The 23999-nt window shown below is 46.2% G+C and overlaps 1 protein-coding gene across 6 annotated transcripts in view; it reads left to right on the top strand.

Moving 5' to 3' along the window:
• SLC4A11 (solute carrier family 4 member 11) overlaps positions 1 to 23999 on the top strand; it is a 252993-nt gene that overhangs the window by 174729 nt on the left and 54265 nt on the right. For all 6 annotated transcript variants that reach the window (XM_081876743.1, XM_081876742.1, XM_081876739.1 and 3 more), the window contains 3 exons: positions 13733 to 13856; positions 17102 to 17308; positions 20382 to 20466. In XM_081876743.1, coding sequence (XP_081732869.1) covers positions 13733 to 13856; positions 17102 to 17308; positions 20382 to 20466 — 416 coding nt within the window. The remainder of the gene's footprint in view (positions 1 to 13732; positions 13857 to 17101; positions 17309 to 20381; positions 20467 to 23999) is intronic.

Below are 23999 nucleotides of genomic sequence, written 5' to 3'. Positions count from 1 at the left end.
TGCTGGTTTTGTAGAGCTCCAACATGAGCTTCCTTTTGGCTATAACTTACAGAATCCTAGATACGTAGGGTTGGAAGAGGCACCCAAAGGTCAACTAGTCAATGCAGAAATCTAAAGCATCCCTGACAGATGGCCATCCAACCTCCGTTTGCAAACCTCTCAGTGAAGGTCCACCACTTCTGAGGTCTCCCGTTCCACCGTCAAACAGCTCCTCCCATCAGAAAGATAGTGGGAATCTCCAAATCCATTGGTTGAGGTCCTCCCATCTGGAGCAGCAGAAAACAAGATTGCTCCATCTTCACATAGGACAGCCCTCCAGGTATTTGAAGATGGCAATCATATCACCTTCCAGTCTTCTCCTGGCTAAACATTCCCAGGTCCCTCAACTGTTTGTCCCCTTGAACTTTTGATTTGTCTCTGGTATTTGTACCAAATCACAAATCTGAGCCAAGAGGGTTATAAGCTTTATAAGCAACAACCCGTGTGGCTGTAACTCAGTGTTTCTCAAACTTGGGCTTCCACCTGTTGTTGGACTACAACTCCCATCATCCCTGACCACTGGTCCTGCTAGCTATGGATGATGGGAGTTGTAGTCCAACAACAGGTGGAAGCCCAAGTTTGAGAAACACTGTTGTAACTCACTGTTGGTGATTGGTCTGCTGGATTCTTCTGGCTTTTTTGTGTGTTTGTTTAGGATTTCACTGTTCGTGATTCCTCACAGGTGCTGGCTGGGGCTGATGGGAGTTGTAGTCTAAAGCACCTGGATGGGACCAGGTTGGGGGTGGCTGGAGGGCCTCACTCCTGCAATATTCGCTGCTGCTTGCTGGAGACCACATTTGCAAAGCTGAGGTTCTGAGAACCTTAGCACCCCACCTAGAGCTTGCAGCTAAGTAACCACTCAGTTGATTTCTTGCTTTTTGCAGCAGACAGACAACGGCAAACGCTTCTGTTTGTGCAATCGCGGCCCACGCTTTGCCCTGTAATAGGCGACAGTCCGGAATGCGCTTGTCTCCTTTATTATCATTATTATTATTCAGAAAAGCCTGCCCAATGCCAACTGGTGCGATGAACAGAGCTGCCTCCTTCTGTCACAGTTATTAGGCATTTGAAGGGCAGCAAAATCTTCCTCTTAATTCAATAAAGCCACATAGCTGCTGAGCTGGGAGGCAAAAATAGCCTTCGACTGAAACGCGGGCAATGATGCCGTACATTGGATTATTCTTCTAATCTGCTAATGAAGCTGTCCTCGCGGGAATCCGGAATGATCAGCAACACACAAACAGACAACAGGTTTCCCCTTTTCGGAACAAGTATCGGAGTCGTCCGAGCCAGCGGCCTCAGCAGCTTTGCGGAGCAGAAAGAACTGAAGCTGGCAAGTGGCCACTCAGTTCCCTTAATGCGAACAATTCGTCTTCATATGACACATTTTCCCGCCCCTGAGCCTTGGGATGTGCTGAGGAGCAGTGAATTATTTCTGCGAGTGATTTAAAAGTAATTTTCTCCCTGGACTTGAGGCCACTCTTCTTTTGGTCTTCTGGGGCTTGAATTACTGTGGCGAATCCAGGTCATTATCATGCAGTATTTTAAAAAGGAACATGCATTTTACATCTAAGGCGCCTAAAGTGCCACAATTAATTAGAAGTTGTGCCCTGGAATTACGCAGCCAAGTGTTATTGATTTTCTTTTAGTTTTTTACCCCCACCCTTAAAGGGTTTTTTTTTAAAGCAGTTGCTTATTTTCTGATTTTATCTTTTATTTTTATGTTGCGAACGGCCCTAAGATGTACGGATGGAGGGCGGTATACAAATCTAAAGGTGCAACAGCAGCAACAACAACTAATTTGCTGAGGTTGCTGAATATCTTCCTTTTTTCTTCTCGACTCTCTCCTGCCCTGCCAAACTAAGCATGCAGAACTTTCTGCTGAGGCAGTGATAGACAGCCTGTGGTCTTCCAGATGTTTTTGGACTACACATCCCAGCATCCCTGACCATTAGTCACGCTGACTCTGACAGATGGGAGTCCACTTTCACTTCGCTGCCTTTTGGCCACTTCCAGGCCAAATGTTGCTGAACCCTGTGCAGTTTGCTCAGCGTATCGATTCTCACTCTCTACAAGCCTAGGAACCGTCTTGGCCTCCAGAGCACAACTGCATAAGAAGAGTTCTGCTGAAGCCGAGCAAGAGTCCCTTTAGTCCAGCGGTTCTCAACCTGTGGGTCCCCAGATGTTGGACTACAACTTCCGTCATCCCTGAGCTCTGGCCTTGCTAGCTAGGGGTGATGGGAGTTGTAGTTCAACAACATCTGGGGACCCACAGGTAGAGAAAGGCTTGTTGTTTAGTCGTTTAGTCGTGTCCGACTCTTCGTGACTCCATGGACCAGAGCACGCCAGGTACTTCTGTCTCCCACTGCCTCCCGCAGTTTGGTCAAACTCATGCTGGTAGCTTTGAGAACACTGTCCAACCATCTCGTCCTCTGTCGTCCCCTTCTCCTTGTGCCCTCCATCTTTCCCAACATCAGGGTCTTTTCCAAGGAGTTTTCTCTTCTCATGAGGTGGCCAAAGTCTTGGAGCCTCAGCTTCAGGATCTGTCCTTCCAGTGAGTACTCAGGGCTGATTTCCTTCAGAATGGAGAGGTTTGATCTTCTTGCCGTCCATGGGACTCTCAAGAGTTTCCTCCAGCACCATAATTCAAAAGCATCAATTCTTCGGCGATCAGCCTTCTTTATGGTCCAGCTCTCACTTCCATACATCACTACTGGGAAAACCATAGCTTTAAGTATACGGACCTTTGTTGGCAAGCTTTTTAAGATGCTGTAAAAAGGCTGCTTTAGTCCAATTCCCTGTTTAAAACAGTAGCCAATAAAGTGCTTCCAGGAGGGCAGGGCAGGAAAACAACAGACCTCTCACATCGCATGCCTTCAGCATTTTGTATTCTCAGCTATACTGCCTTTGCATCTGAAGGATCTACTTAGCTTTTGTTGATGGCCTTGCCGTCTGTGGCTCTTTCTGCTCCCCTTTCAGAGCCATCTAAAGTCCTAGTCCTTGCCACATCTTGTGGAAGTGAGTTCTGTAAATCCTGCACTGCGTGCCATATTTTATCATGGCACATTCCATAATTCCATACCCCACAACTGGCCCATTTTGAGTGGTTATGACCCGGATCCCGGCTTCTGTTTGGATCCCAGAATGTCTCATTAAAGACTGGCACCCTCAGGCGAGTCAGCAGGGTTGCGCCAGAGCCTGTTGACAGGCACCAGAGCATCTTCTTGGATCGCTTTGGCGCGACCGTCAAAGGGTCGTGCAAAACCACCTCGCCGTTGGCACGATCTTTTCACGGTCGCCTTCCAGGAAGGCACTTTGGCCGCAGTGGCAGAGGAGAAGGCAGGAGAAGATTGGCGGGGGGGGGGGGGTAAGACAAGTCAAGTAACCTTGATTGGCATTACATAGGAACATTCAGAATACATTCAGAATAAATAGGCCAGTGCGATCTCGTCGCCATTCCAACAGTACAGTCATTTGCCAAAGGGAAGAAGAGGCGAGCAATCTGTTTCATCCCTGTGGGTCTCCAGCAAGGGCCAGGATCCTGCAGCGTACTTTGGCAACAAAAAATCAAATACAGTGGTGCCCCGCAAGACGAATGCCTCGCAAGACGGAAAGCCCACTAGACGATAGGGTTTTCCGTTTTGGAGGTGCTTCGCAAAACGAATTTCCTATGGGCTTGCTTCGCAAGACGAAAATGTCTTGCGAGTTCCTGCGGGTTTTTTTTTCCTCCCCCCCCCCTTTTTCTAAGCCGCTAAGCTGCTTATCTGCTTATCCGCTAAGCCGCTAAAAGCTGCTAACAGTGCTAATAGCGCTAATCCGCTAAGCCGTCAATGGGCTTGCTTCACAAGACGAAAAAACCGCTAGACGAAGAGACTCGCAGAACGGATTCTTTTCGTCTTGCGAGGCACCACTGTAGAGGAACTTAGATACTGTCTTGGTGAGGTCCTGGTCTCTCCCCTGTAATAAGAAGTGTATAACCTCTGTCTCTGGTTTCCATGTTGGAATACATAGATGGTCTAGAAATTGTTGGCGAAGATGATCATACATTTTACATTTAAGGGCCATGTGAGCTAGAGTTTCCACCAGGTGGGCATCGCATGGACACATCCTGTCTCCTTCTGCCATACCTGCAAACCTACCCCAAAGGAGGTTAGAAGGATTAGAATTGAACCTAGCCAGCGAAAAAGCCCTTCTTTCTTGAGGGTTAAACAAAAATTGTAAGTCATTGGGCAGGCGGGCAAGGGAGCGGGTGTGTGATGAGTGGGCGCATGATGGCAGCAGGATGATGTGAGGGTGCTGATCCCAATTTGCCCTCCCAAAATTTTGGAAGGGTATGTAATTCTGCAGCAGCATCACATAAAGACAGAGAACCATTCCTGGGTTTTTCCCCCTTGCTAAGTGGAAAATAACTTGCTTTGAGAGCCAAAAATCCTGTCTGGGTCACTGACTCTGGACTAAGCAAACCAGGCCTCGCTTGGATCACGTCCGACGCAATATGGTTTCAGTCTGTGGTTGTTGTTTTTCACTCTCGGCATAAGGAAGTTTTTTTCTGTGGTTCAGGTATGTGGTGTTCCCGTTGTTGCCATGTGTTTGGATGACATTTTGGCAGGACAACGAATGACGTCACTGCGTCATTGTTGGGGATTGTTGTCTCCTGTAAAAAGCCCACTAGGAAAACTGCACACTCTTGAGAATCTGTTTGGGGCTTTTGGCTCTAGCAGTAGCTGTGGATACTTTATTTTCAGATGTTGTTTTCCCTGTTCTTGCCGATAATATATATATTTTTAAGCACCTGCATCCCTTTGTCCCAATCGGCTGAGCCTCCTAGCCCGCCCTTTCAGCAATATCCTGGCTAGCTTGGTCATCTGAAAAAGAGCTAGTAAAAGAGTCGGCGTTCCCTCTGCCAAAGCCCTGAGCCTACCAGCACCATCGTAGACCGCTCTGTTCTGTTAAACCAGCATCACCAGCAGTCTGTAGATTCAATCATTGATGGCAGAACTCAAAAAAGCTGAGCTTGACCAATAAGCTGCACTTCTCCCATTTGGGCCTGCCTGTGCTACGAAATCTTCCAAACATGCCTTTCTCTCAATCCTGTCAACATCTGAAGTGTGTTTGGAAGAACTCGAAAGAAGGGCCTTTTCGGTGGCTGCCCCAGGATTCTGTTGAGTCGTAGGGAGCCACCTCTCTCCTCCTGCTAACACATAGAGGCATTTTTATTTAGACAGTTCTTTGGACCGTCTAATCAGGTTCATTTTTTGCTGCTGTGTTTTGTTTTGTTTTGTTTTGTTTTGTTTTGTTTTGTTTTGTTTTGTTTTGTTTATTTTTTACATTTTTATTACTTTTTTAACATATCATTTCCAACAATCATTTAACATACATTCTTATCTTACACAATTTTTTAGACTTCCATCGACTACCTCTGAAGATTTTCCATTCTTTATCCTTTAATCTGCATTTCTTAATTTCTCTATTACTTTTAATTGTCCTTAACTAATAATTCTCTTCATAGTCTTCCTTGCAATATTTCGCATAATCCTCCTTACAAAACTTCTTGCAGTCCTACTAGCATAATCTGTTTATTACAATTGCTTTTCAAATAATTCAGATATTTACTCCAGTCCTCTAAGAATCCCTGGTCCCACAGGTTTCGAATCCTTCCTGTCAGTTTGTCTAATTCTGCATAGTCCAATTGTTGCTACATTTTAATAGGACTTCAACCTGACCTCTGTTTTACAGCTGTCCTGTTTTATTCAATCCCCCGACTGTTTTTTTATTGGCTCCTGTTTAATGTATATGTTGTGATTTGCGCTTATTTTTTCATTGCTGTTTTTTTTGGGGGGGGGTGTTTTGTGTGTTTTTTTTGCAGAGTGCAATGCATGGAAAGGCAGGGTGTCAATGTGGTATTTAGACAGATAAATTAAGAACCAGCATGGGGTAGTGGGCAGTTTTTGATTTAGACCAGACGGACCTGAGTTCAAATCCTGGGTCTGCCGTGGAACTTACATGGGTGACTTTGGCCAACGTACCTCTGCCAAGGATCCTTCCTCTTGGTATTTTAAACATGATTCATCTGATCAAAGTAGTCTTGGCTTTAACCTCCGACCAGACGAGAACTTCCCATGACAACGTCAGAGCCAACAAACAGAGATCCCGACCTACAATTAGGGGTGGGGAAGAATCTGCCAATCTCGGATTCCAAAGCAGACTCCCCTCATCCAATCCAGGTGAATCAAGACCCAAATCAGATCAGGGAAACCCAACCAGATGGGAGGGCCAGAAATAATAAAATTATTTAAAAATTATAAATTATTACGGGTCCACTCCAGAACCGGCAGAACCCAGGTAATTATTGGGAGAAGCCACGTTTTTGCCTCTTATACAATTGTCCCTAAGAGTGATGGGTTGCTCCCTGGGGGACTTGCTCCATTGCATTCAAAGTGTGCAGTGGCAAGGAGTCCCATAGGCTAACCGCTGCAGGCCGGTTGTATTCAATGTTTTTACAAGTTTAAAGGGCAGATATCCCTTTCTGAAGACTCAGGCCAGCAGTGCAGCCATTGGACTGCCTTGTAAGTCTTCTTTAAAGGATTTTCCATTTAAAAATCTTTGCGGAACTGGGATGGACCAGGCAGTCCCATTGCTTCTTACAATGCAGTCATCAATGTTGATGTACAGAACAAGGTTCTTGTGAGGATACAGTTAGGTAGCCCTCCGTGTCTGCCACCCTGAGAAGCAGAAAGAACAGCAAACATGAACAGTTATTATTATTATTATTATTATTATTATTATTATTATTTAGCATTCATACTCATGATTCTAGATAGCACCTGGGTATGTAATCAAACCATTGTTCCTTACCACTGCGGGTGATGCATTTCAGCTTCATTGCCATGGCAAAGGTAATTAATTATTTTTCCTCGTTGGAACTCCCTTAGTTATATATTGTCTTCTAATGATGCCATTCCAAAGACTGGACCCCCCTCCCATTTAAAATCAGGGTGGCACTAAAAATATAATTGAAATATTTATTCCCAGCACTGGTGAGCTTGCTTCAGTCACAGAGATCTTGTGAGTTTATAAACTGTTAAGGCATAAACACTCAGGTCAGCTGTCGGTTGCTGGTTTTTTACATGCACACACACATTTTCCCTTTTCTCCCGTATGCCTTAAAAAAACCCCCAAACCCTTAACTTTTGATTTTGTCTTGAGGCAGCTGTCTGCCAAAAAGATCTCCAGGCTTCCCTTCGGTGTGGTTTGATTGGGCCAAGATGGTTGACAAGATAATCATCGTCAGCTGTTTGTAACATTGTCATGGGGAATTTTTGGAGGTCAAGCCAAGGGCCCTATGATCCATCCCAGAGCACGCCAGGCACTCCTGTCTTCCACTGCCTCCCGCAGTTTGGTCAAACTCATGCTGGTAGCTTCGAGAACACTGTCCAACCATCTTGTCCTCTGTCGTCCCCTTCTCCTTGTGCCCTCCATCTTTCCCAACATCAGGGTCTTTTCCAGGGAGTCTTCTCTTCTCATGTGGTGGCCAAAGTCTTGGAGCCTCAACTTCACAATCTGTCCTTCCAGTGAGAACTCAGGGCTGATTTCCTTCAGAATGGAGAGGTCTGATCTTCTTGTAGTCCATGGGACTCTCAAGAGTCTCCTCCAGCACCAGAATTCAAAAGCATCAATTCTTTGGCGATCAGCCTTCTTTATGGTCCAGCTCTCACTTCCATACATCACTACTGGGAAAACCAGAGCTTTAACTATACGGACCTTTGTTGGCAAGGTGATGTCTCTGCTTTTTAAGATGTGTCTAGGTTTGTCATTGCTTTTCTCCCAAGAAGCAGGCGTTTTTTAATTTCGCGACTGCTGTCACCATCTGCAGTGATCACGGAGCCCAAGAAAGTAAAATCTCTCACTGCCTCCATTTCTTCCCCTTCTGTTTGCCAGGAGGTGATGGGCCCAGTGGCCATGATCTTCGACTGGTTTCCTAGTGGACCACATTCAGAGCCTTTAAATCAGGGGTTGAGGAATCTGTAGTCCTCCGGACGCTGTTGAATTACAACTCCCATCGTTGTCCCAGTCCATGAGAATTGGAGACTATTGGAGGGCCCCAGGTTCCTCATCTGTGCTTTAGAGACTTTATTTTAATGGTAGGGGAGCCTTTCCATTCTGTTTGGTAGTGCCTGTCTTTTGGGGAGGGTCTACTCTGCAGTAGGGCATGTAGAGGAGCCCCTCGTTGAGTCAAACATAAAGAAAGTAAGTGAGGTGTGCTTAAACACAATCATAAAACTAGTACAGAAATCTTTCCTTTTTATTCCCTCCGCCTCTCTCAAGCTTCCAGAATTTTAACCTTTAAGGGTGAAAAGGGTTGCTCACTGAACACACAGAACAAAATGGCAAATTGCAAATAGTACATTAGCTCCTCACCTCTCGGTTCACTCGCCGGCTCTGCTGATGAATATGTATGAGAGTAAAATGATCTGCGAAGCTAGATGACTTAACACCCAAATAGTCCTAGGAACTGAACAGCCTATTTATCTGGAGCGTTCCATGGCAATAAATATGAATTTACACAAGAGGGTGTGAGTGCAATTAAATCTAAGCACACTGACGACTCCAGGGAATTGAAATTAGCTTCTTGGAGCAAATCATATTCAAGTTCTGTTTGTTTAGCTCAATGGAGGGATGTCATAGAAGGTTTTCCACCTGCACTGACGCATCGATGTCTCCAGGCTTTCAAATGAGTTTATACAAGCCATTTTATGTAGTACTTCTTTGTCACCTAGCGTGGAGCTGTAGCCAATCCCAGTTCTTGCTCTTTCTTTCGCTGGCTTATAAATTGTATTTTTGCATGTGTGATCTTGCTCTGACTGACAAATCGTTATAGACAAATCAGCTGATTCTGCAGGAAGGTACAGAGAATGCCTTGCATTATTGTGGGGAACCAATTTGTCAATGCTCTTCAGCCAACCAGGGAACGCAGAGCAAGATCTCAGGTGTTGAGTGGAAATTGCAAGGATGAATGTGCAACAGGAGAAGGAAGGCCTTCATGGTAAAACCAGCAACTTGAATGGAGCTCAGAAATGAAGAGGTGATCTATGCAGGTCAGCTAGGACCAGAGTAGTTTGATCTTTTCACAGGAATGGGAGAGAAATACTATTCCATTGACTTGTAAGGGCGAACCCACCTAATTTGTACTTCCTGAAATAATGAACCCGAAAAACAGGCATCCTTTGAAAATTGCACATTGCTGAATTTTGCAGTGGGCTTCGCCAGCCAAATAGTGTGCATGAAAATGCACTGCATTAGGGGAAATTCCATACACCCCCCCCCCGGAGAAATTCACATGCTGGTGAATTTTCACTCTTTTAAAAAAAAAGATCACAAATTGATGTGGAAAACGGGACTTAAAGTTGGAAAAATGAGAAACTGGGAGAAACATAGGCAGATTCCCTCTCTGCTCATCCCATCATAGGCAATCGGTTGATGGCAACATTGTGGACCAGTTAAGAACATGGGACAAGCCGGCTGGATCAGGCCAAGGACATATCTGAAGGCAGCCCTGTTTAGGGAAGTTTTTAATGTTTAATCTTGTATTGTGTTTTTAATATTTGGTTAGGAGCCGCCCAGAGTGGCTGGGGAAACCCAGCCAGATGGGCGGGGTATAAATATATTATTTATTATTATTTATCTGGTCCAGCATCCTATTCTCACATTGACCACTCAGATGCCTCTTGGAAACCTGAAAGAAAGGCTCCTGAATCTGGGAGCGCTCTCTGTTCCTGAAGCTGAGGTTTTTGGGTGCTTTTCATTATTGGAAATCACTTCTCCAATTTTTGTGATTCAGCCCCAGAACATGTTTTATCAAAAATAATTTAATAATAATAATAATAATAATAATAATAATAATATTATAATAATAATAATAATAATAATAATAATAATAATAATAATAATTATTATTTATACCCCACCCTCCCCGGCCAGAGCCAGGCTTTGGGGGGCTAGCACCAGTAAAATTACAATAAAAACATAATGGGGAGGACGACGACAAAAACCAATTTATTAAAATACGGGTTAAAATACAATTTAAAATGCAGCCTCATTTTAAAAGTAGCCTATTGATCAAAACCATAAGGGGAGGGAAACATAAGGGCCAGACTGAGTCCAAACCAAAGACCAGGTGGAACAGCTCTTTCTTGCAGGCCCTGCAGAAAGATGTCAAGTCCCGCAGGGCCCTAGTTTCCCATGACAGAGCGTTCCACCAAGTCGGGGCCAGTACTGAAAAGGCCCTGGCCCTAGTTGAGACCAATCTAACCACCTTGCAACTTGGGACCTCCAAAGTGTTGTCATTTGTGGACTGTAAGGTCCTCTGCGGGGCATACCAGGAGAGGCGGTCCGGTAGGTACGAGGGTCCTAGGCTGCATAGGGCTTTAAAGGTCAAAACCAGCACCTTAAACCTGACCCTGTACTCCACCGGGAGCCAGTGCAGTTGGTAAAGCACTGAATGAATGTGATCCCACGGCAAGCATTGGAGGAGAGTCTTGCACCTTTCTCCCTGCAAGAAAGAGGCGCAGTCTAACCTTGTAATAATAATAATAATAATAATAATAATAATAATTTATTATTTATACCCCGCCCATTTCGCTGGGTTTCCCTAGCCATTCTGGGTGGCTTCCAACAAAACACCAAAATACAATAACCTATTAAACATTAAAAGCTTCCCAATACAGGGCTGCCATCAGATGTCTTCTAAAAGTTTGGTAGTTATTTTTCTCTTTGACATCTGGTGGGAGGGCATTCCACAGGGCAGGTGCCACTACCGAGAAGGCCCTCTCCCTGGATCCCTGTAACTTGGCTCCTTACAGTGAGGGAACCGCCAGAAGGCCCTCAGCACTGGACCTCAGTGTCTGGGCAGAACGATGGAGGTGGAGATGCTCCTTCAGGTATACTGGACCAGATGGAGCTGATAAACAGCTGCCCTGGACACAGAATTGACCTGTGCCTCCATGAACAACTGTGAGTCCAAAATGACTCCCAGGCTGTACACCTGGTCCTTCAGGGGCACAGTTACCCCATTCAGGACCAGGGAGTCCTCCATACCCACCCGCCTCCTGTCCCCCCAAAACAGTACTTCTGTCTTGTCAGGATTCAACCTCAATCTGTTAGCCGTTCTGCCTGGACACTGGGAAGCCCCCTCTGAGTGTATTTTTGTTGGCGAGAAGATATCCAGACTAAGAGAGATTTGGCATTTCTCTTGGGAGGACGGGTCATTTAGAAAGTTGGGTCAGAAAGAAAGAAGGCAGCGGAGACAGGCCGTGCGAGAGAAACGGAATATCTTGCATGCCTGAGAAACTCTCTAACCGTCCTCAGCAACATAATGGAAATGAGCTTGCCTTTGTTACGGTTCGCGGGTGGCTTTCATTTGCATGACTTAACTATCAAGGTGTCGATCAGAAAGGGGCCTCCTTCAGCATTCGGAAACTCTCATATGCATTCACTTACGTGCTAACCAATGGCACCTGGGTGGAAGGAATTAATTCAGCTCTGGCAGACTTTGTCCGAGACTCAGGGAATCTTGCTCTGAGCAATTCGGCTCAGGATGTTTACGGAGGTGTTGATAAAGAAAAATGTGTGCAGGGAAAAGGAAGTGCGAGTTTTGGTCCAGATCCTGGTGGAGCCCCATCCAACTCCTTTAATCAGCGGCCATTCTTTGATTGGCTGGCTAATGCCTCACATTTGAGGAAAGGATGCATGTGTTTTCAGACTGAGGGCGGGAGGCAGGCGAGGGGAGATGGCTCTTGAGAGATGTTGTATCCGCCAAGAGTGGCTGGGGAGGCCCATCCAGATGGGTGGAGTGGTGTTGTTGTTGTTTAGTCATTTAGTCATGTCCAACTCTTCATGACCCCGTGGACCAGAGCACGCCAGGCACTCCTGTCTTCCACTGCCTCCTGCAGTTTGATCAAACTCATGCTGGTAGCTTCGAGAACACTATCCAACCATCTCGTCCTCTGACGTCCCCTTCTCCTTGTGCCCTCCATCTTTCCCAAAATCAGGGTCTTTTCCAGAGAGTCTTCTCTTCTCATGAGGTGGCCAAAGTCCTGGAGCCTCAGCTTCAGGATCTGTTCTTCCAGTGAGCACTCAGGGCTGATTTCCTTCAGAATGGATCGGTTGGGTCTTCTTGCAGTCCATGGGACTCTCAAGAGTCTCCTCCAGCACCAGAATTCAAAAGCATCCATTCTTCGACGATCAGCCTTCTTTATGGTCCAGCTCTCACTTCCATACATCACTACTGGGAAAACCATGGCTTTAACTATATGGATCTTTGTTGGCAAGGAGATGTCTCTGCTTTTTAAGATGCTTTTTAAGATGGGTGGGGTATAAGTAATAAATTATTATTATTATTATTATTACTCTGGACCTTCTTCATAGGAAGGGAAGGGGGGATCCATGAAATGGTCTTACGCCTTAGTTGCTCAGTTTAATGTCATGGATAAAAAAGGTAAAGGACCCCAGACAGTTAAGTCCAGTTTCCTTGAGGAAGGGGAGAAGGAAGGCTAATGAGAGGTTTGGCTTGGGAATAACACAAGTGGCTGGGGTGGAGGCAAGGCCAGGGAGAGAGATCTAAGGGGCTGCATTTGTTCCCTTGGCCTGAGGCTCCTCACCTCTGCATTAAAGAGATGGCCCATTTGGTGGCCAACCCAGCTCGAGTGATTCATCCCTTCACCCATCCCTCTAAGGTTAAACACTCAGATTTTTGCTAGCAGAAAACAACAACAGTTCGTAACCAACTCAGTTAGACCTAAGTCTTTTCTTTGGTGTCAATATAAAAAAAGGTAAAGGACCTCTAACAGTTAAGTCCAGTCGTGGCCGACTCTGGGGTTGCGGCTCTCATCTCACTTTATTGGCCGAGGGAGCCAGCATACAGCTTCCGGGTCATGTGGCCAGCATGACTAAGCCGCTTCCGGTGAACCAGAGCAGCTGTTTACCTTTCTGCTGGAGCGGTACCTATTTATCTACTTGCACTTTGATGTGCTTCCGAATGTCATGGCTAGAACAGGCATATATTTTTCTTTGTTTGCTTGTTAATTGGATAGATGGGCACCTAGCACTTAATGTATCGTTGCTACCCCAGCATTATTCCGCTCAAATGCCAAAATCTGTCATTTAAAACCTTACAGAAATCTTTAAAAAACAACTTTAAAAGGTGGGGAACCTTGGGCCTGTCAGATGTTGCTGAACTACAACGCCCAGCATCCCTTGCAAGCATGGCCAGTGGCCAGGGATGATGGAAGCTGCAGTCCAGCTGCATCTGGAGGGCCAATGGATTTAACACACTATCCTCATAGGTGCCTGCACATCTTTCGCGCCTCAAAGTTACAAGTCCACATGCGTTCCTCCATCGGTCGTCTGTGATAGCAGCAGTGGCGTAGCGTGGGTTGTCAGCACCCGGGGCAAGGCAAGTAATTTGCGCCCCCTAACCCGGTAGGGGCAGAGAGCTGTGAGTGCAAGCGCGCCCCCCCCCCCCCCGATGTTGCGCCCGGTGCAGCCGACCCCCCCCCCTGCACCCCCCACGCTACGCCACTGGATAGCAGAGTCCTACTGCCCTTCCTTAGGAACCTGATTTCCTTCTTTGAAGGCAACGGTCTGCTGCCCTGTGCATTGCTTCGACTACTGATAATATTCTTCTCTTTTTTGACAGTTGCACTATAAAATCCCTTCAGCGTCGCCATGTTTGCATCAGCCGCCTCGAAAGGCCTCAGAACTGGGGGGAGAACTCCTGTGAAGTGCGATTCGTCATTCTGGTCCTTGCTCCTCCGAAAATGGTAGGGTTGAGCTCCTCCTCCATTTTATTTTTGGAATCCTGCTAAAACAGGAGGCCGGACATTGTTTTTCTTTAAAACAGGATTAAAAATAATAATAAATCCTGTGCCTTTCGTCTTATCCCTTGACATGCCATTATAACAGAATATAAGAATATGTATGGTATTATTTATATATATGTCAGGGAACTGCCATCGGAGCCAGAGGGAGAGGGAGGGCTCCAGAGGGATTCCGGAGAGCGTCCCGGGAGGGAGAGAAGCAGCCCATCTTCTGGGGAAGGAAATCAGCGTAGCACCAGTGGAGAAGGGGGGCAGATGGGGGAATCGACGAGGTGGCTCCATGACTCCTCGCCGGAGACCAGCGGGGAGAGCACGGGTCCTCCGCTGCCCACGCCCTCCTTGCGCAGAAGGCTTCCGCGCAGGGAGAGTAGGAGGAGACTAGGCGTCAAAGAGCTTCTTTGCTGGAAGAAGTTCAAGAAACGCCCACTGACGGATTCTGCCAGCGATTGAGACAGCCACGGATGAGTGGCTGTCCGGACAGAATAGGGTTCACCCAGGCAACCCAGCCAGGTGTGGCGTCGATTTACGCACGAGCAACCCCTAGAACCATTACAATATATATAATGCAACTGGAATCTGAACATCAAAACCCCACAAACAAAGAGAATTGTATCCACTAGTTATATCATAAACATGAACAAATTGTAAGTGACCGAACTTGGATACTCATTGTGAGGGAAGTCAAATCAACCTAAATATAACTAAACCAAACATGTTTAATAACAACAACAACAACAACAACAACAACAACAACAACAACAACAACAACAATATATTTATACTCTGCCCATCTGGCTGGGTTTCCCCAGCCACTCTGGGAAGCTTCCAACAAAAGATTAAAAATACATATAAATACATTATTATGGTTGAAACACGTTTGGCATAGTTATTTGGGCCAATTTCAAATGAGCGTTCATGATACAGAGTTGTTTTATGTACTTCGTTCATGCTATTCTATTTTGTGGAATTTTGATATTCAAATGCCAATTTAGGCTTTTATACATGTTTGTGTGGGGACGTATTTTCTTTTTGACGGGCTGGGTTTGTGCATAATATTTATCTGTTTTCCCAAAACAGCAATGGGGAACTTCCCATATGTTCCTGGACTACAATTCCCATCATCCCTGGCTATCAGCCATGCTAGCTGTGGCTGATGGCAGTTGGATCCCCAAAACAACTGCAAGGCCCCAGGTTTCTCATCCTTCTTCTAAAAAGTCCAAGACCAACACAAACCATTCCATAAACCCATTGAAGTGGGATTTTGTTTAAAATCACCCCTAAACACAGAGTACAGTGCCCAAGTGTTTACCAGGTTTTCAGTACAGTGGTACCTCGATTTATGAACTTAATCCTTTCTGGAAGTCCATTTTTTTAAAAAAGCTGTTCTTAAACTGAGGTGCGCTTTCCCGAATGAGGCCTTCCACCGTTCGGCTTCCGTTCTTAGACCGAAGTAAAGTTCACAAACTGGGACACTACTTCCGGTTTTGCGGAGTTCATAAACCAAATATTTCGTAAACAGGGCTGTTCTTAAACCGAGGTACCACTATATTTGTTTTAGCAGCTGTCTGTTTTATGGTTCTAATGTGCTTTTATGTCGATTGGATTATATTATCTGCAAACTGACCTGGAATTTGATGCCACCCTTCATTGAAGAAAGACCTGTCCTAAATGAATGAAATAATAAAACAGTACTCCTGATTTCCAGCTGTATGTGAGGACCACTAGATTAGAGGGTGCCAGACAAATTTGTGGAAGAGAAGTCTTATCAATTGCCGCCTTTCATTATGGATACAGTGGTGCCTCGCTAGACGAAATTAATCCATTCTGCGAGTCTCTTCGTCTTGCGAAGCACGGCTATTAGCGGCTTAGCAGCTATTAACGGCTTAGCGGCTATTAGCGGCTTAGCAGCTTTAAGAAAAAGGAAACAAACTCGCAAGAACTCGCAAGACGTTTCGTCTTGCGAAGCAAGCCCATAGGGAAATTCGTCTTGCGGAACGACTCAAAAAACGGAAAACTCTTTCGTCTTGCGCGTTTTTCGTCTTGTGAGGCATTCGTCTTGCGAGGTACCACTGTATGTGGAACCTACAGCTTCAGGGGGAGTCTGGAGTAGATGGACCACTGGTCTGATTTATCAGAGAAAATTATTTCTCCCAGACCTGATTCTGTCTACTGTGCCCTTAAAGGCTGTGGGTGTGGCATGACTCAACCTCTTGCAAACTTCTCTTGGTTTGATCGCAGCTGGGTTTTCCCAGTATTTGATGTCTGATGTTCCCGAAGATTTATTCTTCAAACCGCCCTGAGATTTTATGATGAAGTACAGTATATAAATTTAATAAATAATACAGTGGTGCCCCGCAAGACGAGTGCCTCGCAAGACGGAAAACTCGCTAGACGAAAGAGTTTTTCATTTTGGAGGTGCTTCGCAAAACGAATTTCCTATGGGCTTGCTTCGCAAGACGAAAATGTCTTGCGAGTTCCTGCGGTTTCCCCCCCCTTTCCCCCCTTTTTCTAAGCCGCTTATCCGCTAAGCCGCTAAAAGCCGCTAAACCGCTAATAGCGTTAATCCGCTAAGCCATCAATGGTCTTGCTTCGCAAGACAAAAAAACCGCTAGACGAAGAGACTCGCGGAACGGATTCTTTTCGTCTTGCGAGGCACCACTGTAATAATGTTTCATTAAGGTTGGGTTTTCGCAGATTGTGCTGAAGCAACACATCCAAAATCAGCTAAGGCAGGCCCGTCCAACTCCCAAGAGACTGCAATCTACTCCCAGTATAAAAATATGGGCCGTGATCTACCCATTGTTATTGAGGATTGACCAGAGTCGTTCAGTTTTTTTTAAGGACAGGGGTGACATTCATCGCTCACCTTAAAGTACGCCGCTAACGAATGCACACAGCGCAAAAAAAATCATTGTATTCCCAATCGCCAGCAGAAAGCGCCAAACAACGCCCACTGGACGAGGCGGAGGGGCAGAGCAAGAGGGGCGGGGGTAGAGACATTCATTCCCCAGTTTTTTCAATCCAGTGATCGATAAGGATGCCGCAATCGACCAGGATCACCCAGGGATCTACCTGTTGATCACGGTCGATCAGTTTAACCTGTCAGAGCTAAGGTATAACATAAAACTCAAGCTGTGGTGTAGGTAACCCAAACCACTCATGGATGTGTCCTGTTTTCCACCCCTCAGAAAAGTACCAAAACTGCAACCGAAGTGGGCCGGACATTTGCCACAATGTTCTCAGATATAACCTTCCGGCAGAAGCTTCTAGAAACGAAAACGGAGGAAGAGTTCAAGGAGGCTTTGGTTCACCAACGTCATCTGCTGACCGTCGTGAACCAGAGGCCATCGGCAATGGCCGACGGACACATAGTACACAACCACAAGCCCCTCAAGGTACGTGTGGCAAAGGTCCACTGTTTCAGGTGGACCTTATAAAGCCAAATCATCTTGAGATGAATACCAGATGCTCGTCCAAAGAGGCCAAAGTTGCGTAAATCCTGACAGGGAGTTGGGCATCCCCTCAGAGTCGAGGTCCAGGTCTCTCATCCTGGGTCGGCAGAGCTCATCCAGCCCTCAAAGTCCCATATGTCCATTGTATGAAGAGAAGTCCCACCAAAAAAAGTTCAGGACTTCTCTGCTGAGTGAAAAGCAAGTTAAGAATAGAGATGGGCATGATAAAGGTGCATAGTGGATCACAGTGGATCAAAAAAAGTATAACCGCCCCCTTGCTGAATTGGTCACAATCCTTTCCCTTCTCCCTTTTCTGCCCTGTAACGCCATCAACTTCTCGCATGTCACAGCAGGACAAGTTTGTTGGAAGCTGTTTTGCTCCTTCCTTTGAGAGCTACTTAAAAAGAAAGAAAGAAAGAATCTTAAAAATAGCCCTTTTAAACTCTGCTCAAATCATCCTGCACTTTAAACCTACCCTCTCCCTGCCACCAGCCCTGTAGACAATTGTGTCTCAAAACAAAGGCACAAAAATGAATTTTCTCCCTGGAGGGAGAAGAGGGGCAGAGGTTAGAAACCCCTGTTGCTGTAACAAGTTGTCCCGCAAGTGGAGAGACGTAATGGGGAGAAGGCAGGGAAGGGCTGGAAGGGACAGACAGGGGGCCAAGCAGCGAGGGGGCAGGCGAGGGCCATGGAGGGCTGGCAGCAAATGCCACAGCATATTCCCAGTACCCCTGCTGGGTTTTGGAAGCTGGTGTTGACAGATGCACTTTGCATCCCTTTTGTTCCCAAATGTATGTCGGAAACATGCAAAGCTGCCGCGTACAGACCCAGGAAGAGACTATCTTCCGACCACTAGGAGTGGGAGAGAAATGCAATCCTGTTCCCATTCAAAGGCAAATTTTCCCAATTCGCACTTACCCAAACAATACGTGCACCTAAATACAGCTGTCCTTCAAAATCTGCACTCCTCCAAATTTTACCTTGCAATTCTGGGGACTGTAGTTTATCCCTCAATTCCCAGCAGCCTTAAAAAACTACAGTTCCCATGATTCTTTTTTATTGGGGAGGGGAGAAGCTGTGTGTTTTAAATCTACGGTGCGGATGTGACCTCAAGCATGGTTTTTTGTATTGGAAGCGGTGAAAGTAAGAAAAGGAAACAGACAGATTCGGTGACATTTGGTACTGTTTTATGGAACCTGCATGCCACAAAGAAATTAATTTTGTGACTCCTCAAATGCATGGGTAGTTGCAGCTGACCTTGGTTAGTTATATTATTTCCCATATTGTTACCAGATCCACGTTTATTTATTTGTGCAACAGTGCAGTCCCATCAAACATGGGGGTTCCATTCCAGAGGTAGTGCATACAGTCATACCTTAGATCCCGAACGCCTTGGTACTCGGACGTTTTGGCTCCCGAACGCCACAAACCCGGAAGTGAGTGTTCTGGTTTGTGAACGTTCTTTGGAATCCAAATGTCCAACAGGGCTTCTGTGGCTTCCGATTGGTGGCTCCTGCAGCCAATCAGAAGCCGCGCTTTGGCTTCAAAACGTTTTGGAAGTCAAACGGACTTCCAGAACGGATTCTGTTCAACTTCCAAGGTACGGCTGTATATGCAAAATCTTGTGTAGTGAACATTTATCTGACTGCTGGTTGGCAAGAGGGGGGGAGCCCTGCACGAAGGCCCTCCCCGTATATCGGCTGCCTCCTCTCCTCCCTGCACAGTATCAAGAGAGTCAGTCAGTCACTTTCATTGCACATAGCCAAAGGCTGACGCAATATACACAGAATCATTCAAAAGAAAATATGCTGGATTAATACAAAAAACTTAAAACATTTATATTATCAAGACGTTACCTACTTGAAACAGAGCTATAAAAGTATCTGAATATACAGGTTCAGACATTAAACAATAAAATGTATAGGCTAAAATCACCACATGGCCACTAATATATTAAAAAAGAATGTTAATTAATACAGTGTGCAATTATATTCGGAGTTTGGTGATAAAGATAGAATATAGCTTGATGTAAAAAGGTAAAGGTACCCCTGCCCGTACGAACCAGTCTTGACAGACTCTAGGGTTGTGCGCCCATCTCACTCAAGAGGCCAGGGGCCAGCGCTGTCCGGAGACACTTCTGGGTCACGTGGCCAGCGTGACGAAGCTGCTCTGGCGAGCCGGCACCAGCGAATCACACGGAAACGCCATTTACCTTCCCGCTATAAAGCGGTACCTATTTATCTACTTGCACTTGAGGGTGCTTTTGAACTGCTAGGTGGGCAGGAGCTGGGACCGAAAGACAGGAGCTCACCCCGCCGCGGGGATTCGAACCGCCGACCATGCGATCGGCAAGCCCTAGGCGCTGAGGTTTTACCCACAGCTTGATGTAGATAGGGTCAAATTAATTCACCTCCTTTACAGTTGGTGGCTACCTTGGCTATATAATTTGCTCTAATTTTCCTAGCGGCAGTTGCAAAGAGTGCTGCACACCAGGTCACATACTTATCTGTGTCTGCGAGGAAATATAAAATCATGTCAGAGGGGTTCTGGCCAGGGGACCTTGTCATTACAGGTGCTAAAAATCGTTCTCTTGCTTCATTATGTAAGGGGCAGCACAAGATATAATGCATAAGGTCCTCTACTTCAGGACATCCCCTAATGCAAACACGTTCGTTTGTTGCTATGCCTCTGGGAGCGGGAGAGATAGGAAGCCATTTTACAAATATGGCGCACACAATAGAGGCCAAGATCCCTTTTCTTGCCTCTTTAGGAGGTGCTGAGACAGGGTGGCCGCTTTGCCAAACCACGTGCATTGCCTCGTTTGCACAGCGGCGGGTTGGTCTAGATGACCCTCGGGTCCCTTCTACGATTCTGTGATTTAGCATCTCCTCTGCATAGCCTTTAAAGGAAAGCCGTTGGTTTTAAAGGTCTCGTGGCAGGCGGCTCGAGCCTCCCTCTCCTCTCTCAACAATAGATGAGCATTTGAACTGACATAACATTTCCTTCCTCTCTCCAGCTCCACGAGTTCTTCAATGTTGGCAAGGGAATTTTTGATGACATCGCACGAAGGTTTCCAGTGTACGCGCTGGACTTTACTGATGGTAGGTGAGCCATTGTTTACGACAACGCCGGCCTGACTGGGGTCCTCATAGCACCATGTCCTGTTTAAAGAGCACTCTTTTCTTTTTATCGGAGGGCAGGGAAATCTCTGCAGTAGCTCTGTTGTTTCTGAAAGACAGTCACACATTGGACCAGGAAGGATCCTGAGTGTTGGGCTTATAGATTATTCCCGATGTCTTCAGCCAAGGCTGGTGCCTTAGATAAATTCCTTGATCCACTAAGGCTAATCCACATGTAGAAACACATTTTCATTCATAAGCAAGGGAAAATCCAACAGAACTAGAGTTCTCATCCTTGTTTTTGGCAAAATAGTACTGCTGGCGCTTTTTAAATGACTGCCTAAGATTTATGTAAGCTAAATGATGACTAATGTCTCCATAGAGTAGAGATTGGCAATTCTGTCAATTTCATTTTCTCATTAATTTCGGTTTTCCGTGGAGTTTTTCTTTTTAAAGTCATTAAAAAATAATAATCAGTGTTTTAGCGCATATTTCTCCTACAGTACACATTTTTTTACGCTATTTTGTCTAATCGCATTTTTGCAAAGCGTTCCCCCCTAAAGATTGCATTTTTTAGTGTTGTTTTTGTTGCTTCAAGGAAAACAATTGATATGAAAAGGATAATACCCTGAATGCCAAGATCGAAGGTTGGGGCAATTACTCTTTTGTGAGAGGACCCCAGCAGAGATTTAAAGTCACAAAATATGCAGCAGAACAAATTTGGAAATATAGGCTGTTAGACCCTTAAGATATACCCTTTCAAGTATGTTCCAAAGTTTCCTTCTCCCCCCAGCAAAGAAAAAGACCAAACATTTGGTAAGTTTAAAATGGTTTACTTACAGACTCTCCAAAGGTCATATTCATGTGATTTTCCATGCAGCATTCAGAAAAAGTTGCGCAGGCAGTAAAACGTAGCTTCGTTACAAAGTGGCGAAAGTTTCTAAATTATTGGTTTATGAACGCGAGAGTGGCTTGTGAGAGCTGGCTGGGGCTGGTGGGGGTTGAGCAATATCGGGAGGGGCCCAGATTCCTGGCACCTGAGGGAGATGGAATGATGGTCTGACTCTGTATAAAGGCAGCTTTGTATGAGAGGCTTCACATTCACAGCCTGTGCCCTTCCATGTACCATCCATCCCTTTCCCTGATTGCCTGAGAGCTCTGCAGGGCTGCCATTTTCTACCTAAATAGCTTTGTGGGAATGCAAAGAAAAGCAGTCATTGCATGCTCTGGACAGAGCACTATTGCTTATGTACATATATCTCAGTGACGTGATTTCCCTTAAATTTGGGTACGATTCCTAGGCAGAAGCTATTACCGGCCTTGTCTGACTGTCGACAATTTCATCGGCAGTTCGCCATTTATCTTGCGAAGGGGCCTGTTTCAGAAATGCCGAGAGCTGATTCTGGCATAAATGCCTGCGATACTTTCTCTGTTTTCCTTTTATTTACTGCGCGCACGTCCCTCTCTTTCTTTGGGAAGCTCAGAGCAGATTACGCGGGGCTCCAGGCAGTCTCCAGGCAGTCTCCTGCCTCCTCGCTGTGACTAAGCTGAGGCTCGCTGAGCTGCGATAACAGCCATACAACAGCCGTAGGTGAGTTTTGAAACAGCTTTGCGGGGTTGGTGCAGTCCACCCTCTGGCCAATGCCTTGGGTCATCCATGCACCCGGTACCGCAGCTGTTCACATGGGGCTAACTGTGCCCCAGTCGAAACCTCCATGTTCCTTATACAGTGCATGATCAGGTTTATTTAAAAATAATATTGATAGGGCAGCTGTATGTAGGCAAAGAGTGACAGTACAACAGAAAGGCACCAGGGGGAGGAAAGCAGGCAAGCATTCTTCAGTATTATAGGAGGCAGTTCCTTGGCAAAGGATGTTTGCTCATCGTCGTTTTCAGCGGGGAACACTGCCTTGCGCCCGGTTGCTGCAGGACTTGCTGTCGCCGCCGACCAGCTGATTGGCAGCGACAGCAAGCCCTCCCTTGCCAATTGGGAGCGCGTTTTGGCATTTCTGGTTCTTCGTTAGGAGGCATATTTTTCCCTGCCCCATGCCTGATGTCATGCACAGGTGTCCCCCCCATTAATGCGCAGTCAACTTGTGTGTGACCGTGTTTGCGTGCAGGCCAGGAAATCAATCAATCCATGGAAGCAGTACATTTCCGAGCACAATTCAAAGTGTTGGTGCTGACCTGTAAAGCCCTAAACGGCCTTGTCCAGTATACCTGAAGGAGCATCTCCACCCCCATCGTTCTGCCCAGACGCTGAGGTCCAGCGCTGAGGGCCTTCTGGCGGTTCCCTCACTGCGAGAAATTACAGGGAACCAGGCAGAGGGCCTTCTCAGTGGTGGCACCCGCCCTGTGGAACGCCCTCCCACCAGATGTAAAAGAGAAAAACAACTACCAAACTATTAGAAGACATCTGAAGACAGCCCTGTTTAGGGAATCTTTTAATGTTTAATAGGTTATTGTATTTTAGTGTTTTGTTGGAAGCTGCCCAGAGTGGCTGGGGAAACCCTGCCAGATAGGCGGGGTATAAATATGTTGTTGTTGTTGTTGTTGTTGTTGTTGTTGTTGTTGTTGTTGTTGTTGTTATACCAGGAAATGGCAGGAGAAAGCTAGAGAGTCCTTGTCCTCATGAGAAGACATACACACACCCCGAGCCTGAAGAGGACATCGGTGAGGGCAGAGAAGGGGCTCAGGGCTCGGTGGGGCTTTGTTTAGGCTGCTCAGCCTCTCCACCTAACAGCCGGCTTGTGTGGTAGCGCAGCAGCTGCAGTTTTCCAGCACCTCCTTCAACGTCCTTCCAGCCCCAGAGCTTCAACTCTAGATGTTTTGGTCTGGATTGGAGAGAGAGCGGGAGAACAGCTGGGAATAGGCATTTAGAAGCTTTTTTTAGAGGATGCTCCCCACTCTGCACGATTTCACTTGAGTGTGGGGGCCCAGAACGTAACCTGCGCATTAGTGGGAGGAGGCTGTATAAGATGGGGTGTGGGGCACGTGGGCATGGTTGGGGAAAACAGGCTCATGGGTCAAATTGGGCCCCATGTTGGGCTTAATTAGGCCCATGGGCCAGAACCTCCCCACTTTTGCTGGATAGGTTTGGCTGGCCTGATTTGGCCCGCAGGCTTCCCGTGGTGTGGTCATGCTAGCTGTTGACTTTGGGCCTGCAGAGAACTTTAGCCACAAAGAGGCTATTAATTCCTTGAATATCCATGTGGCTTAGCACTAAGCTGTGGTTTCTCGACTGAGAGTGTATATTTGGGGCTTCAATGACTCACACCTGTCCTATGAAATCCAAGTTCTTGGGAATGTTGTTTGGAGGGGTGTAGCTCCTCTGTGGCACTTCTCTTCCCGGGTCCGGCACCATGGGCTCAATTCCACAGCCAAGCACCTCTTGGCAACTGCTTTTCCGCATTCTTTCTTTTTTTCTTTTTTCTTTTTTGACTTTATATTAATTTTTTATTATTTTTTATTATTTCCAGTTAATTCACACTACATGTTAATTGCCATACACCTTC

This window comes from Podarcis erhardii, assembly GCF_964252035.2.
Source record: "Podarcis erhardii genome assembly, chromosome: 9".
Lineage (NCBI taxonomy): Eukaryota > Metazoa > Chordata > Lepidosauria > Squamata > Lacertidae > Podarcis > Podarcis erhardii.
The sequence above is the reverse complement of the archived record's forward strand: the minus strand, read 5'-3'. Positions and strand labels throughout refer to the sequence as shown.